The sequence below is a fragment of the Plutella xylostella genome, chromosome 12, assembly GCF_932276165.1.
Source record: "Plutella xylostella chromosome 12, ilPluXylo3.1, whole genome shotgun sequence".
Taxonomy (NCBI): domain Eukaryota; kingdom Metazoa; phylum Arthropoda; class Insecta; order Lepidoptera; family Plutellidae; genus Plutella; species Plutella xylostella.
The window spans coordinates 9,802,277-9,820,565 of NC_063992.1; the positions used below are offsets into that span (position 1 = coordinate 9,802,277).

Here is an 18,289-nt window from a genome sequence, read left to right on the forward strand (position 1 = left end):
TAAAACGATACACGACACGAGGCTAGTGTTGTCACTCGATAGACTATCGATAGCAGGAAGAATTCAGTCGAGGAAATTCTATAGTCTATCGATTATATAATTATATAGTCTATCGATTGTGTTGATATATATATGCTGGTAATCAACACAATAGCGATACTATAATAATGATACTATCGAATGTATAATAAATATGTAATAGTACTACCGATAGTACAAACTATCGATAGTATTTTTTAACATCTACGATAGGCTTATCGATTAGGTACTTACATGCTGATGGGGTCTAATTAGCAATATATTGCTCGTTCGTTAATCTACTGTACTGAGAGGCAGTTCACAGTATTATTAGCATATAGGATATCTTACCTAGTTTAAATACCTATTTATATTTATGAAAGTAAGTACCTACTTACTTAATTTCTGTTTTAGTGTTACATTTTTATTGTAAACTTGTCTATCGAATTGGCTTAGCTGTAAAGGTAGACTAAGGGCGTCTTGCATAACAAAGTTAAATAAAATTAAATCTATGACCTCTTGCTCTGAAAGTATAATGACAGAGCAAGAGACAAACTATTTAATTTTATTTAACTTCGTTGTGCAAGACGCCCTAAGTTATTGAAATAAAATAAAATAAATCTGCCAACACTAAACAAGGCTACATACTGGGATGATGTTCGCTGTTATTGTAACGAAAAGATAAGTTTCACTACTAACGCAAGAACAACGAGATGCGAATATGCTGCGCGATATTGTTTTAAAATCGGGAAGGATTTCCTCAATAGCAAGTACTTGTACGTACATGAACGTACTACATACACATACACCACCACACATTCAATTTGTTGAATATCGTAGTTTTCCACCATATTGAAAAAGACTAAATTCCGATATTGCTGCACTTAATTAAATCGTATCGTATTTTGAAATACAATATATCGATACTACCTATCAATGTTTTAAAATAACAAGCTCCGGTTTTATTTCGGCCGTGTGTCGGCCGATAGCTAAGGTCGTCCTAATACAGGCTTTAGGGCCCGTGGTTGATACTTATATTAAGCATAGACGCATGAGCATGAACGCACTTAGGTATTAGATGCGTTTTCTATATTATTGGACTGTGCTTATTTTGCTATAAGTACAAACGGAGATACGTATACAAGCAACGGGACGCGTAGTAACTCTTCATATTGAGAATACTAATCAACGTTAAAAACCCCCGACATTCAACACTAAAAGTCGCATAACTTTTGAACTGCTGAATCGATTTCACGAAACATGGCTCAGAATACTCAGGGCATCATTACCTACGCTACGACCCTAAAAAACAAAATTATAATCGGTTTAGCCGTTCGGGAGCTACGTTACCACAGACAGAAATACACACATAAGTTAACACGTTAAATAGCCCCTCTTTTTTCCTGAAACCCAGTTTAAAGGCGAGTATAGACTACTTACTACATTTACTTACTTTGTAACAGAACAACGAGCCGCCCTCTAAAATGTTCTAGTGTATCATCCTTTTACGAACTTTTTATCATGCTTTTGCCAGTATTGTACCATTCGTAAAAACGTTACATTACACAGAAATGCTCGTCAAAATTTTGTAATATATATACCCACCTTAACACTACCACAGGTGCACAAATGGTGAAGATCTCCGAGGCGCGGGACGCCCCCGCGCTGTCGCGCGCGCGGGACGCCGACTGGCCGGCCGTGCTGTTCTTCATCCACATCCATCTGCTCTCGCTGTATGGGGTCTGGCTGCTGCTGTTCGAAGTCAAGCTCATGACTGTATTGCTTTGTGAGTTTTTTTTTTATTTTGCACTGAAGGACACCAAGAAACATAAGTACATTTATTTGATTTCATTGTTCAGACATTCCCAACTAATTGATTTGAATACAGTAGAAGGAGCCTCTAGACTAGTCTAGACATTTATATCAAACAGGTTGGCATTTTATTAGCACTTAGCAAGTTCATTGACAAAATTCCATAAAATATAAACTTTGTATTAGAATATATTTTTATAGATAAGAGGTAAGTAAGTTGGTACGCACGCAATAGTAAATGGAAAAATATTAGATCGGTAGCGGCAAGACCTTGTTAGGGCCTGCCACCTTAAATTGAACCCAATCCATCGTCATCTTGTAGTAGGTACAGCGGAGGACTAGTCAATCGAGACTTCGGATTACTATTTAACCGACTTGAAAAAAGGAGGTCCTTAAGAAGGAGGTTCTTGATTCGCGCGTCAAATAGCTATAAGTACCTATTTCGGTAAATACAGCGATCGTTTCCAGACAACCTTTGAATATCGAAACGACAAAAAATATCAAACCTCAAATTGTCAAAGGGTGTCACTCACTGTACAAGTTCAGTTAATCTAGATTTCCACGTCAGGCCATTTTTAAATCCCCAATCTCTAAAGTAAGGTCTCAGGACATTTTTCTTCGTGCCCGGTGGATTCCAAACAACATGAAACGAAATTCCTTTGCATCGTCGGCGTCGTGAAAAATTTCAGCCAGTTCGGGTGATGTGTTTGTCGTGTACACTGTGTAGACGTAGCACTGGCACGTTGCATCGTGCCCTCTATTCTCTATGGTAACACCTCTATTCTCTATGGTTTTTAGTAATAAAGCGCCAAGTCGAATTATACGGTCGGTTGTTTCATTGCAATTAATAATTAATCTATATTATAAATATCTATCACTGTCGAACGAGGATCATCTACTCACGTGTTGCAAAAACGGATAACAATGGCGTTTTTGGGTAATTTGGCTACCTTCGACCACAAATCGTGCGAGTGGGACATTTTCAAAGGACGCTTGGTACAATTTGTGAAAGTTAACAAAGTGGAAGAAGACTGTAAAAGTGCCATTCTCATAACGCATCTTTCCGATGAATCATACCGTCTAGTTCGAAATCTTGCTTATCCAAGCGATGTGGATAAGTTAAGCTACGAGGAATTGGTGGCTTTACTCGACGCTCACTTCAAGCCTAGACAATGTACCTTCGTGGACATCGCTAAGTTTCACGGGGCGACTCGAACTGCAGGCGAAAGCTTAGGGGACTGGGCGGCGCGACTCAGAGGTCTAGCAAGCTATTGTGACTTCGGCGCAGCCCTGGAGACGAACCTCAGGGACCGTTTCGTCCTCGGCCTGGGCTCAGGTCCCGAACGCGACAAATTGTTTGAGCAAAATCCAGCAGGATTAACATTTGCTCGGGCATTGGAGTTGGCGCAGCAAGCGGAGTGTACAAGGGAGGCGAAACAATTTGATAAATTGGTCATCAAGGAAGAACCAATATACCGTGCTGCGTTTGATGCTAAGTCTCAGCGCGATGGTGGCCCGCGTCGCGGCGGCGGCGGCGGCGGCTACGGCGGCGGCGGCGGCGGCTCGAGCCGCTCTGGCGGCGGAGGCGCGGGAGACAGCGGCAGCGGCGGCGCCCCGGGCTCAGAGACCCAGTGCAGGGTGTGTGGTATGAAGAACCACTCAGAAGATACGTGCCGTTTTAAAAATTACAAGTGCCAAAAGTGTAGATCTAAGGGCCATTTAAGAAAAGTGTGTACTAACAAAAACTCAAGAATAAACAATATTGAGGATGACGATAATAACTCGGGGTGTGAGGAATGCCAGAACTTTAATATAAGGTATGTGACAAATAAACCGCTTACTTTAGACTTGATAGTAGGACAACAGAATGTTACTATGGAACTCGACTCTGGTTCAGGCTCAACTGTAATTTCAGATAGTTTCTATAAGAGTAACTTCTCATTGTATAAACTGCTGCCTTGTAACATAAAAATGTGTCTATATACCGGGCATAAAATTTCTCCCCTGGGCTATTTCGAAACGAATGTTACATACAATGGTCAGACAAAACCGATTAGGATATTTGTAGTGGAAAATGGCGGGCCGCCATTACTGGGTCGAAATTTCATGTCCGCATTTAACTTAGTGTTAACTACAAATTTAAATAAAATTTACAATGATGGTGAGGTAGGCACGCTGTTGGAACAATACCCTGAATTGTGGCGCGATGAGTTAGGTACTTTCAATAAATTTAAAGTTGACCTTCGATTGAAAGATAATGCCGTATCTAAGTTTTTCAAGCCACGCACGGTACCATTCGCTTTAAAAGATAAAGTTGAAGCGGAACTTGATAGGTTAGTGAGTTTAGGTATTTTAGTGCCCGTCAACCACTCCAACTACGCGACTCCTGTTGTGCCGGTACTGAAGGAAAACGGACAGGTCAAGATAGCCGGGGACTACTCGGTTACCTTGAACAAAGACCTCTTAGTCGATAAGTATCCACTACCGCGCATTGAAGAAGTGTTCGCAAAACTAGGAGGTGGAGAAAAGTACACAAAATTAGACCTAAAAAACGCGTACAGTCAATATGTTCTAAATGAACCATCGCAGGAGCTCACAACTATTAATACTAGCAAAGGTTTATTTAAATACACCCGTATGGTGTACGGCCTAGCCAGCGCGCCGGCTATTTTTCAGAAATCGATGGAGACAGTCCTATCCGGGATAGAAGGCGTTAGTTGCTGGTACGATGACATTTGCATCACGGGGCCTAATAAAGCCACTCACTTGGCCAGACTACGGGAGGTATTGCATAGGTTGAATAACTCGGGTCTTCGTTTGCAAAAAGATAAGTGCGAATTTTTCAAAGATAGCGTAACCTACCTAGGCTATGTTATAGATAAAAATGGATTACAAACTTGCCCTAAAAAGGTCGAGGCTATTTTAAAGGCTCCGGAGCCCAAAAATGTCACAGAGGTCAAGCGTTTTCTAGGCGTTGTAAATTATTACAGGAATTTTATTCCAAACGCGTCGGCTGTAATGAGTCCACTTCACGAGCTGTTGAAGGCGGGCGCGGCGTGGCAGTGGGGCGCGCGGCAGAGGCAGGCCGTGGCGGCCGTGCGGCGCGAGCTGGCGTCCGAGCGCGTGCTGGCGCACTTCGACCCCGCGGCGCAGCTGGTGCTGGCGGTGGACGCGGGCCCGCACGGGCTGGGCGCCGTGCTGCTGCAGCGCGCGCAGGATGGCTCCGAGCGACCTTTAGCTTACGGTTCGCGGTCTCTCAATGCCAGCGAACGAAATTATAGCCAGATTCAAAAGGAGGCTACGGCTATTATCTTCGGTGTAAAAAGGTTCCATCAGTACCTTTACGGACGCAGCGACCCGTTTATTTTACAAACCGATCATAGGCCTTTAGTGTCAATTTTTAATAAAAATTCGGGCATATCGGTAACCACGGCGTTACGTTTACAGAGATATGCGATTATTTTGTCGGCCTATAACTACGTCATTCAGTATACGTCGAGTGCAAATAACGTAGTAGCGGATTTTTTTTCGCGAGCCCCGGTTTCAGAAACGGTTTCTGATAGTGACGGAGAGTTTGACATGTACACCTCTTTGAAATTCCTGGACGAAAGTACACCGGCTGTGTTGTTAAACGATATTAGAAGGGCCACCGATAATGATGAAGTCTTGAAAATTGTCATTAAATACATGCAACACGGATGGCCGCGTTCAGTACATTGTCAGTCTGTCCTACCTTACTTTAGATGTAAAGCAGACTTACAATACGAAAAGGGATACTTATTGAGAGGTCATAAAGTCATTATTCCCTCATCGTTACGAGAACGAATGTTAGTGGAGCTTCATAGCACTCATCTAGGTGTAGTTAAGATGAAGTGTAATGCTCGTGCCCGGATGTGGTGGCCGGGGATCGACGCCGACATCGAGCGCTGCGTCGGCGCGTGCGGCACGTGCGTGAGCGTGCGCGCCGCACCCCCGCGCGAGCCCCCCGCGCCCTGGCCGCGCCCCGCCGGCCCCTGGCAGCGCGTGCACATCGACTACATGTCGTTAGGACAGAGTGTGTACCTCGTGGTGGTGGATAGCTACTCGAAATGGGTAGAATGTTTGCTCATGAATAATGGCACTTCTACGAGCGCGCTGATTTCGAAGCTGAAATATTTATTTTCGGTTTTTGGCATTTGTAATACGCTGGTTTCAGATAATGATGCCAAAATTAACTCGTCACAATTCAGGGAATTTTGTTCCAATAACGGTATCAAATATATGACGTCACCAATATACCATCCAGCCAGTAATGGGCAAGCTGAGAATGCTGTTAGAATGTGTAAAAAAATGATTAAATGCGCTATTGGTGAAAATCTACCGCAGAAAATTATTTCTGAAAGGTTGTTGGATTATTTATTTGTGTATAGAAATACAGAACACTGTTCTACAGGCGAGCCTCCGGCAAAATTAATGTTTGGTAGAAATTTACGTTCCCGGCTAGACTTAATACTACCCAAAGAGGACAAGTCATGTGTATATGAACAACCTATTTCAAAAAGGAAATTTAATGAAGGTGATGTAGTTTGGGTACGTTGGTACAGTTCGAGAAAAGGGGTTTGGAAAAAGGGGATTGTTAAAGAAATTTTAGGTAATAGAATGTACAGTGTGTATATAATAGATTATAATGAAGTATGTGTAAGACATATAGATCAGCTATTTAAGAGTGTAGCTAGCTGTGACTTAGATGTAAGTCAACCTTCATCATCGCCAGGGAGCTCGGTCACTGCTAATAGATCCGCCCAGTATCAATCAGTTTCCATGCCGTTGGCCTTCCCATCCCCAACAGTGCACACCGAGGCTCCTGTGCCGAGCGCGGTCGCAGGCGACCCGCCCGTGGAACAAATAGTGGAGGAGGAGGGGCATGTGGAGTGTTGTGAGCGAGGGATTTCGGATCCGAACACCTCAGATCATCCTGATCCGCTGTTAACACCTCCACTTCAGACTGATCGGCCGTTAACACCTACATCGCCACCTCGTATGTGTTTACGGCCCAGAAATCAAAATGTTAGTTATAAGTTTTAGCATAAGTCTTATTTTTAATTGTATTTTTATTTTCTTAATGTTTGTTAACAGGTTTCAAAATTAGTGTGGAGGAGTGATGTGTTTGTCGTGTACACTGTGTAGACGTAGCACTGGCACGTTGCATCGTGCCCTCTATTCTCTATGGTAACACCTCTATTCTCTATGGTTTTTAGTAATAAAGCGCCAAGTCGAATTATACGGTCGGTTGTTTCATTGCAATTAATAATTAATCTATATTATAAATATCTATCATCGGGCCTATTCAAATTGGATCAAAGAGTTTTTATTTGTAGAAAAAATCTAATAGATGTTATCTGGCAAAAAACTCGATCTTAGTAAAGTTATTAGGTACTCCCAATTCGAGGTTTACATTCATTTATTCTCAGAATAGTCAGAAAATTCAGGACATTCAGGAGCGTTGCTTGACAAACTAGTTGAGAGAAACTCATTAACTTTATCCATATAAATTACTTACCGAGCTGTGAGTCCCATTCATATGAGATTTTTGGGTTACTATTACATAATGTTATTATTAGATATGAATATACATAGTTATATGAACTAGACGTACACACATATGAACGTAAGGTAGTTTGATTAACGTAACTTGAACAAATGTTATTGTTATTCGTTTACTGTATGTAGGGTGGCTCAAAAGTGATGTAAGTAGTATGCGGATAGGGTGGCTATGGCTCGTAGTCATTCTGAACAAATTAATAGTTTTATACTGATTTTGGAAATTGGTAGATTTTTTTGCTTCTCTATAGAAATTTTGTTCCAGCTGTAATCCTCACGTTTTACTTTACTTTACTTACTCTCCATAGTAAAAAAACTCCATAGTGGAAAACGATATTTTTTTCACGAATTTAGACATTTTGTTTTTAATTTCGGGTTTAGATTTACATGAGTGCAGCATGGTGCACTGGTTTCGTTATAATACACTCTTTTTGCAACACCCTGTATATATTTCGTCCCCAATGATTTCAAAAGGAAGAATGCGCCCGTCAGAACGTTTTGCCTAAACAAAATGTCACCCGCGCGCTGGCCCTAATTCAAACAAATTATCTCAGATGTATGAAAAAAGATTTTAGGACAGCGCGGGGGCGCCATTTTCTTGAGCGGTTCAATCTGTCCAATGTCCTTACGCTAGATATAGGTATATAAGTTAATGTTCTTTCCTAAATCCACCTGAAAGTGACACTCAGCTTCTTCTTCTTCCAGTGGTGACGCTGACGTCGTTCGGCCTGCTGGGCGTGACCACCGGCGCGCACCGGCTCTGGGCGCACCGCACGTACAAGGCCAGCACGGGGCTGCGCATAGCACTGATGATCTGCCAGACCTTGGCTGGACAGGTAACAGTTTGTATCGTATTGCGGGGGGGCAGATATCTGCGAGGCAACGTGTACTCATATTAATATGACTGTGAAGAATTAATAATTGAACAAACGATAAAACTCCTCTAAAAGTCGCATAACTTTTGAACGGCTAAGCAGATTTTAATAAAATTTGGCCAAGTAACACTAACGTAACCTTTAACCTATGACAAAAAAGCAAATCTAAAATCGGCTCAGCCGTTTGGGAGCTACAGTATCACAGTCAGATACCATTAATTTATAACAACCGTTTTTTCGTGAGGGTTAAATGTATAGGTCAGGTAAGTACATCATTAGTTTAATGACTGTTATTTCACACTTGAGAACGTGCTGTTTGCTGTATTAGCGTGGTAGAAGCTAATATTGTTTAGGTAAGAACCTAATTGATTTTAAAGTGATGATTTAGCCTATATAAAACGTAAGCGTTGACACTTTCTCTTTGACCTTATTAAATAATAAATTTAGTGTTTTATTCCTATTCATGTTCGGATCGGTATCTATTTGTACTAAAGCCATAGCAAGCAGCAATTTTATTTGATAAATTGTAGGTATATGATTCGAATGTTTTTCAATGAATGGAGCATCGCAAATTATTTCGGATGTTTCTTGGAACCACCTTATTGTAATACATTTTACGTAAACTTGAATAGACTCAACGAAATAATCTACATATATACCTAATAGGTACGTCAGCTTTTTGATTTCCCAAATAAAACGAAGTTAAAATTCATTTCATTTAAATCATTTTCATTTCTGACTGAATGAGGCCTTGACTGGCTAAAACTTTCACGACAAACCCGTGCGGCCGCTACACGGGTTCGTTATCGACGTCGATAAACTCTTTTAATACTCTTTCCACCAATGATAGCACCGCATTTATAGCAAATCGCGATATAGTCGCGTTTATCTACTTCGGTAACAAACTCGTGTAGCCGCAGCAGCTAAAGTGTTTGCCACCGACAACGTTCTAACTAGTAGAATAAGCCTCAGTTTCACCATACTCTGTTAGACCATAACAAGGGATTAGTCGTTGACTTTTGACACATATGTCAAGAATTTAATATGGCGATGACGTATAATGGATGAAATTCTAATGTAACAGGGGTGTTAATGATCTAACAGACTATGGTGAAACTAGGCCTAAAATGTAGCCTGATCACACAAAGTTGTCAATCATCCCCAGGGTTCGATCTACGAGTGGGTGCGCTACCACCGCCTCCACCACGCTCACTTCGGCACCGACAGCGACCCTTACAACTACAAGCAAGGCTTCCTCCACGCCCACATGATGACGAGGCTGCGGCAGCTGAGCCCGCACCAGCAGCGGCTGATGGAGGAAGTGGATGTGGGAGATCTGGAGGCGGACTGGGTCGTTATGTTCCAGAAGAAGTGAGTTTTTAGATGGCAACTGTAGTTTGTAAGGACAGCGTGATGTTTTTTAGGATAGTTTGGTTCGAAGCATTCTAGCTTCAGTGATCGTAACTGAATACTAAGGTGGTCTAGACCTACAACTACAAGCAGGGCTTCCTGCACGCCCACATGATGACGAGGCTGCGGCAGCTGAGCCGCACCAGCAGCGGCTGATGGAGGAAGTAGATGTGGCGGATTTGGAGGCGGATTGGGTCGTTATATTCCAGAAGAAGTGAGTTTTTAGGGTTGCCGACCAAGATTCTTTATGTGACGAAGAGATTAAACTTAGTAATACTTATTGGAATAACGCTTGTAACAGATAGCGGTAAGCGCGGTGACGAATAGCGGTAAGCTCGAGAATAACGCTTGTAACAGAGAATTAATAAGTAGGTACATGCTAGGATTTGAACGACTGAACGATTCTCGAGTGATTGGACGAGGTCTTATCCATTACGCCACCACGACAGCTGCTCTATTTAATATACATCACTGTAACGGTAACTTCTTCACCTCTAACCCCGACTAAATTCCCCAAGGTTCTACTGGCTGCTCTACGGCATAGTGTTCCTGCTGTTACCCCTCAACGCGCCATTGGAGTACTGGGACGACTCGGTGCTGAGCAGCGTGTTCGTGATTGGCTTCCTGCGCTACCTCGTGGTGCTGCACGCCGCCTGGTTGGTCGAGAGCGGGATCTGCGTGTGGGGGCTCAAGCCGGGAGAGAAGTAAGGGTTTTTTTCTTACTACATGATAAAATTATGTTTCTTTATTACGCTGTATAGTCAAGATCACACGCATGCCAATTGCTATATAGGTAATTGCTATATACTTTCATCAACAAACAAAAAATACAAAACGAAAACTTAAAAGTAAATATCACTAAAAGGTGGTCGTATTGCTTATAGTAATCTCTACCAGACAACCTTTAGATGTGATGGAAGGATATTATAATATACCTACTACTTACATCACATAATGGAATTACTTATTATTACATACTTAAGTTTAGTTAGAGTGATATAATAATATGTTGCTTCGAAGCCTCATTACTAAAAGCTCCTTTCAGCCGCGACGGCATGGAATCTTTATCGACGAAGCTAAATGTCAACATATCGCGATTTACGTGAAAAAACAGCAATGCGATTGATGGGACGCACTTCATAAGAGTTTATTTAGGTACCTAGTTAGATTATAAAAAACAAATCCCACAAGAAACTGAAAAGTAGAGAATACTTACGAAATATAAAAAGAGGGTTTTTTAAATTGTTTCATTATTTAAACCCCAACACCAACAAAAGAAACATTATTAAAAGCCGACCACTAAACAACAGGCTTCTTTCACTAAAAGTTATTAAACAAGAAAATTTAATACTCTCGTTATAATAATGTTCAGAGCAAATAGATGTGGGTTTTTCAGCGGGCGACTTCAGTATTAAAACTTTAAATGTTTGAACTTTGAAGGAGTAATTATTATAATTTATGAATGGCAGAATAAGTAACAAAACATCTGTACCTACGACCTTCTCGTTAGAGAAGTACGTATGTTCTTTGCCTATGACAATAGAGTACGAATGTGACCCCATTTTCCAACTCGTCACGACCCTTTGTTCGCAAAATATTAAATTCGTAGGTGTTATACACAATAAACATCTACCAAATAGCAATAAACTTCAAGATTTATTAATATGGTTGTCCGTAAGATATAGCGCCAAGCGATAGCCAAATCAAACCTATCTGAGCACCGTGAGCACGATAGTAAATATTCATATACAGGGTGTAATTTTGTCAGTGTACTCTTTCAGTCTCTTTTCCTTCGTTCAACAAATCTTTTTCTTCTTTTTTAGTTGGTCTCACAGTGAAATTTTCTCATTATTTCGGGTAGATTAACGTGAGTTACACTGAACAAATTCCACCCTATTTATACATAGTTGTGAATCTACCAGCCTTGAGCTATACATCGAAAATCCATTTAGTACTTTTTGTTTTTAGTTCTTTCTTAATTATTTAGTTTTTTTTTTACATACCTTTTTACCATCTGTATTCAAATTCAAATTCAAATTCAAATTCAAAAGGTATTTATTGCCACTAAATGCACACCGAAATACAATAATACAAAATTAAATTAGGTTACTTAACTAATTAGTAATCTAGGCATATAGTGACAAAAGGAACAGTCTCAGACATGTTGCGAGTTGTGTAACAACAACACAACGCTGGTTTTCAGACTGCCCCTAATACTTAACTAATCTTAATTAAACTTAACTAAACTTAAAAGCTACTGGGTTTTTACTTTTTAATTAGAGTGGAGATCATGCATCAAAGAAACGATTAATGTTGTATAGTAATATAGTGTGTGTGTATTGGTACTGGTGGTATTGGTACTAAACAATATTCAATACCATTCATTTATAAAACCAGAAAAATAACTGTGTTCGAATCAAAGATAAACTATTATATTTATTGTGTTCTATGTATATTATTATCATTCATTATATATATTACCAGAAAAAAAAACATTTATAGATAAGTAAAATCTTGCTGTTGCTTCATTAGTAAGAAAGAACGTAATTTAGTTTTGAATGTGTTTGGGGATTTTATTTGTCTTAAGGGCGGAGGCAAATCATTCCATATTTTAGATGCTGCGTAACTGAAACTTCCTTTATATCCGACAGTTTTATGTACAGGTATTTTTAGTTTATTATTAAATCTGTTTCTTGTGTTATATAACAGAATATCACTTTTCCAAATAATTTTTTCGTAAAGATATTCCGGTACTTGCTTATGCACAACTTTATGCAATAGATTCGCCAAATGTAAATGACGTCGTGCTGTCATTTTAAGAATACCTTTTTCATTGAGGAATGGTGTAATATGTGCTCGCCTGGGTATTGTAAAACAGAAGCGGGCGCATGCATTTTGCACGCGTTGGATAGCTCGCTCTGTCTTAGAAAATAGTCTTGGCCCATACACGACATCCCCGAAATTGAACAGCGATAAAACTAGGGTTTCCGTTAGTGTAACTCGGACTTCCTCGGATAGAAATTCTCGATATCCATATAGTACTTTGAGTCTATAAAAAGCATTTCTAATCTTAGAGTTTACATGATCTATGAATCTTAATTCACTGTCCATAATTAGACCCAAGTTTCTAGCGGATTTTACCATATCTATATTTTTGTTATCAATTTTGAGAATAGGTATTTGTTTTGTGATTGCGCCAGATTGGTGTTTGGTACCTAGAACTAAAAATTTGGATTTTTCAGGATTAATTACGAGAGAATTATCTTTTGACCAACTTGTTATCACGTTGAGATCTTCATTTATTTTTTGTATATTTTCATCTATATGTAGCGGGGGAAAAGAGCGGTATATTTGGGTGTCGTCCGCGTATAGGTGCACTTTACAATTTTTAAGATGTTTAGGCAGATCAGCAGTATATATAATAAACAAAAGCGGACTTAAAATAGAACCCTGAGGACAGCCACGTGGTATGTCAAGGATTCTTGACTGTTTCATGTTTCCGTTCTCATCAACAGTTTCAACGTATTGTTGTCTATCATTTAAATATGACTGAAACCACGAGCAAGCTGTCTGTGATATACCGTAGTACCTCAGTTTTGCTAAAAGTAACTGCGTATTAAGGCAGTCAAATGCTCGGGAGAAATCTAGCAGCACAAGAATACTACCTTGGCCCTTATCCGAAGCTGTCAGAATGTCATCAGTGACGTGAGCCAGTGATGTGTCTGTTCCTCGTCCGCTGCGAAAGCCAGATTGCAAGATGGGAAGTATTTTCTCTTTCTCTAAATACTTAGTTAGCTGCACACTAACCACTCTTTCAATAATTTTTGAAAGTACTGGTAGTAAACTGATAGCTCTTAGGTCTTTGACCTGCTCCACTACGTTAGTTTTTGGCAAAGGTTTTACCTTAGCTAACTTCCACGATTTGGGAACGGTAGTTGTCTCTAAAGACTTATTAATTATTGATGTTATTATTGGCAATGTACAAGGGAGAGTCCTGCGTATCATTTCTATAGATATTGTGTCAAATCCATAAGCGTTTGTACTAATTGAGTGAATGATTTTATTTACCAATTCCTCCGACATAGTAATTGAAAAAAGCAGCTCTTTCTTTTTTCAAAGAGCTATTAACTAAGTTTTTTAGTTCTCTATAATATTGACGGTGGGTATCTAATTTAGTCTTATTAGCTCGCTTCAGTGCTTCATCCCGGTGTACCATCATTATCTTAATGACGTCTGTTATCCATGGATGTTGCTTCTGAGAGACGCGAATTCGTTTCAGTGGCGCATGTTTATCAAATAGGAGTATTACAATGTATCTCCTGTAGGTAGAAAATTATTTAAGCACTAAGTCCGGCTTTTACACATTTATATGCCATATTTGTGCAATATAGAGGTAAATAAAAATAAATAAATAATGAATAGGTACTGTGTTGAGTCTGAAACCGCTCTGACAAGGTTTAAGGGTGTTTCAATAGGGTGCGGATTTCATCACGCACGCGGGAATGCCCCGCATGCATGACCCACTCGCAAGTGTTATTTTCATACAACTGTTTATTGTACAATGCGTGGAATACGCACGCGGGACGCGGGAAAATAGCGTGCGATCCCGCATGTTTTATGAAATCCGCACGCTATTAAAAACACCCTAAAAGTATCCTTATTCATAATTTTGACTGCACCGGCAGGTACCCCGCGGACTCCAACATGGTGTTCATCCTGGCCAAGACCTTCTGGCCCCACTACCACTACCTGGTGCCACAGGACTACAAGTCTGGCGAATATGGGACTTATGGTGAGCTGTTAACTATCATAATATTAGCAGTTCCCGCGAACTAGCTTCGCTTCGCCTTAAACCTTTCCTGTGGGAATACCGCGATCAAAAAGTAGCCTATGTGTTAATCCGTGGTGTCAGCTAACTCCATACCAAATTTAGTTAAAATCGGTTCAGGTGTTTGGACGTGAAGAAGAAACAAACATACACATATACTCCCAAACTTTCCAATTTATAATATTAGTAGGATTAGATCGAGCGTATTCACTGTACGCCAAAGGAATTGGTAAATTGCCTACATCATAATTGATGCATCAGCCTGTAATTGTCCACTACTGGACAAACACTTCCAAGAAGTGCCACAATTTAATACACTGTTCTCGGCTTTCCTTGTCAAATTATCTACTACGGTCTTTCTATCTAAGGTTCCCGGTCCAGCGGGCTGGAGGTTGTCCCACGCTACGTTTGAATGTTCGTGATCTCTGCTCTACCTTAACAGTCATCCTTTACTCGGAAGAAGTGACTTCTCACTGGGCCCACTGCCAATTCTAGACCAACTAACACAATTTAGTAGGCGTACATTGAAGCGGTTGTTGCATAAATGTTGAATCTATCATGCATAGCAATATATAACAATGCACTACCAATCTCTCAAGACAGTGAAAAGTAAACCCTGCATTGACTTATATATTACTAGCATGAAGACAGGGCAACCGCTCCAGAAAATGGCACCCTAAAATCTCATATTTATATGTATAAGTCCATCTATCATAATTAGTTTCAATTGCGACCAGGGCGCTGATAACATTTTATTTAGACAAAATGTTCTGACGGGCGCAGCCTTCCTTATGACACCCTGTATTTTTTTAATCTTCTATTTCCTACCCTCAGACTGCGGCTGCTCAACAGCCTTCATCCGCGTGTGGGCGGCCCTAGGCCTGGCCACAGACCTCCAGACCGTGGACACCGCCACGGCGCAACGAGCCCTGGCCGAGGCCGCCCGAACACACGCGTCCGTGTCCAAGACCTTGGAGAAACAGATCAAGAAGCAACGCTTGCCTGAAGGGCACTATTTGAAAAGATGAGTGAAATTGTGTGGTTGTGCTTGCGAGCAGTGAAGAAGTTCCAATGATGATTGAACCAAATAACTCCTAAACGGAAAAGGCTAGCTTAATAACGCCGCTTGCAATATTAAAGTACATTAAACTAAAACGTAAATAATTGTGTTCGATACGAAACTGATATCAAGTGGAACTTTTTCATTGCTCGCGAGTATATTTTAGTAGGTATTTTATCATAGTAAGTATTTTAAATAGTTAGGTGTAAAATTTATGTTTGCATACTTTGTATTTTAGATCAGTTTAAGAGTATAATGAAAATGACAATAAAAGGGAAAATGCGAGTCAGACTCGTAAAAATGAGATTTTATTTATTCTCCTCTCCTTTCAGTATTTGTTTCAGTTTATTTACTTACTTTCATTCTATACACTACTTACCTGATTTTATTACATTGCATAAGTGAACACAACCAAACTCAAACTATCTACACCTATCATCTGTCTGAAAAAATACTTACTGTAAAAAAATATTCTAAAAACTAACTACCATTTTTTTTTCGCGAATTTTCAATAGTCTAGAATGACCTCCTATGAGAATCCCGTTTGGTTTGGTATACCATTTTCGTAATACTTTGCATACAAAATTGCATCTAATATAATACCTATACGTTTACTTTACACATGTGTAAGTTTCAAAAGTTTATTTCCAGCGAGAAAATTGCGTTTCCCTGCGGAGCGTTGCTCGTTCAATCAAATGACACAAGACCGCAGTTGGCTGATGGAAACGATTCCAATCTATTCTATTCTATGCGGGGGAGAGGGGGTCGGGGGGGGGTCGCATGCACCTGAACCCCCGATTATAAACGATACCATATGCTCTGGAATACGGAAACTTTTTCGTTTACTTACGTAAACTCACAAACCCTTAACCCATGCATACAATTTCCTAATAAGATTATAGTGGAAGTTATATTCGAATTCAAAATAAACGATTGAAATTGAAAATGTTAAATTAGGTATACTTACGTTGTATTTTATGGACTTTACTGCACTAAGACGTCTGCACTTCACCGTCTTTGAAGAAACAAAATTCTAATTGGACCTGGGACTGTGGCAACGAGAGCCGGGAAAAAGTAAATTATGTAACTACTTCTTACTTCTTTATAAATAGTTTATACAAACTACTTTCTCACTCACTCATTATAATTATTATCAATTCAAACAAATTTGTAACAATACTTAGAGATACTACGCGTTCCTAATTACCAGTAAATCTAATTATAGATTATTCAATCTTATTAAAACAACAGGTTTTTTCACGAAAACACTATTTATTTCTTACTAGGATAGGATACTGTAACTGTTGCCGGAAATCCGTCATTGTATACAATTCCTATGAATTTTAGTTTGTATTGTAATAAATTCCTATAAACTTCGTGAAATGTGTGATATAAATTAGGTACTTATATTAGACTCAGTTCCTAGGAAATTAAAATACATTTCCTAAACAGTAATTGCAGAAATGTAGGTAAAGATGTCTAGGTGCGATGACAAGCAAAACTTTAAGATTTACTGAACAGTGATAGTCGACAAGAAAAATTTTAGAGCTTGTGTGTGCAACCTACAATGATGCCTGAAATAAAGGTTTATTATTATTATTATTATTACCATTTACAATACAATACACTACAATAAACTTTATTTACACACCATAAAAAAACTTAAATCTAACTTAAATAACAGTGATGCACAAATGCCGGTCTTATCGCTAAAAGCGATCTCGTCCGGACAACCGTTGTAAGAAAAGAACTAAACATAAAAAGGGCATTTATTTGTACTTACAAATAAACTATATTTACTTATCGACAAGCGTTCACCATTCGGCATCGCACGCAACGGACGGATCGCTTTCAGTATTATTTTTGTGCACAGAAATTCATACAACTGCGTTCACTTCATCGGCATTGCCGACGCCGTTTTTCCATACATTAATAACAATCCGTTTGGTCCGATACTTACGATACCGATAGCCATAGGTGGATGCTTACCTTTAGAATTATTGATTCTTCTATCTTCCAATTTATATTTTATGTGACCTAGGATCCATTTTCTATTTATCTGGGAGTGAGTCTTGAACTTTTAAATTGAATGTTTGAATAGATAAGAGGTTTGCAGACCAAGAATAATTACAATAGTAAGTAGGTACCTATTTGTTGTCCAACGGCTGAATTGCTTATTTAATTCCGAGACTTGGTTTGGTAACGAGTTCGAGGAATTAAATAAGCAATTATACCGACGTAAACACTGTGCTTTTCATCCCGACTGCAAAGTACGAAAATTTTTTTTTGTTTGATTATTTTGTTTTTAAAAGTTTAGATAAGTAAGTAGGTAGTAGGTACTTATATATTTTAAATTCCGAAAAACACGGTTTTTGAAATCATGTTGGTACCCACTTACTTACCTATAATAGTTTAAATAAAAATGGAGATAGGGAATGATATACATACATAATTAAAATTATGTATATGCTCACGACTGTAATCCTCGAAGCGGTAGTCAGAGGTGACTCAAGCGAAGCGAGGACTGATCATGTGAACTATCGTAGGTAGTAATGAGTACTTACTGTCAAGAATGTGATAGGTACCTAGCTCAGACCAACTACAAAGTACCTACGGATGAAAAGAGCTCTATTTCTCTCTCTTCAGGCAGTTTTCACCTACTTTCCGAGTGAGTGATGAAAAACAATAAGTAAATATGATAATACT

The 18,289-nt window shown here is 39.5% G+C and overlaps 1 protein-coding gene across 1 annotated transcript; it reads left to right on the forward strand.

Moving 5' to 3' along the window:
• The first annotated feature begins 1,632 nt into the window (after positions 1 to 1,632).
• On the forward strand, positions 1,633 to 15,640 carry LOC105390382 (acyl-CoA Delta-9 desaturase). Its single transcript, XM_048624505.1, has 6 exons — positions 1,633 to 1,804; positions 8,116 to 8,246; positions 9,451 to 9,656; positions 10,214 to 10,399; positions 14,381 to 14,487; positions 15,358 to 15,640. The coding sequence occupies exons 1-6, from the start codon at positions 1,648 to 1,650 to the stop codon at positions 15,549 to 15,551; spliced, it is 981 nt and encodes a 326-aa protein (XP_048480462.1). The 5' UTR covers positions 1,633 to 1,647; the 3' UTR covers positions 15,552 to 15,640.
• Positions 15,641 to 18,289: the final 2,649 nt, after the last annotated feature.

What these genes read in the sequence shown, in the direction of transcription:
- LOC105390382 (XM_048624505.1), top strand. Translation starts at nt 1,648, where the DNA reads ATGGTGAAGATCTCCGAGGCGCGGGACGCCCCCGCGCTGTCGCGCGCG. An exon ending in GTCGTTATGTTCCAGAAGAA is followed by an intron (nt 9,657 to 10,213) that starts GTGAGTTTTTAG and finishes AAATTCCCCAAG; the next exon opens with GTTCTACTGGCTGCTCTACG. An exon ending in TGGCGAATATGGGACTTATG is followed by an intron (nt 14,488 to 15,357) that starts GTGAGCTGTTAA and finishes TCCTACCCTCAG; the next exon opens with ACTGCGGCTGCTCAACAGCC.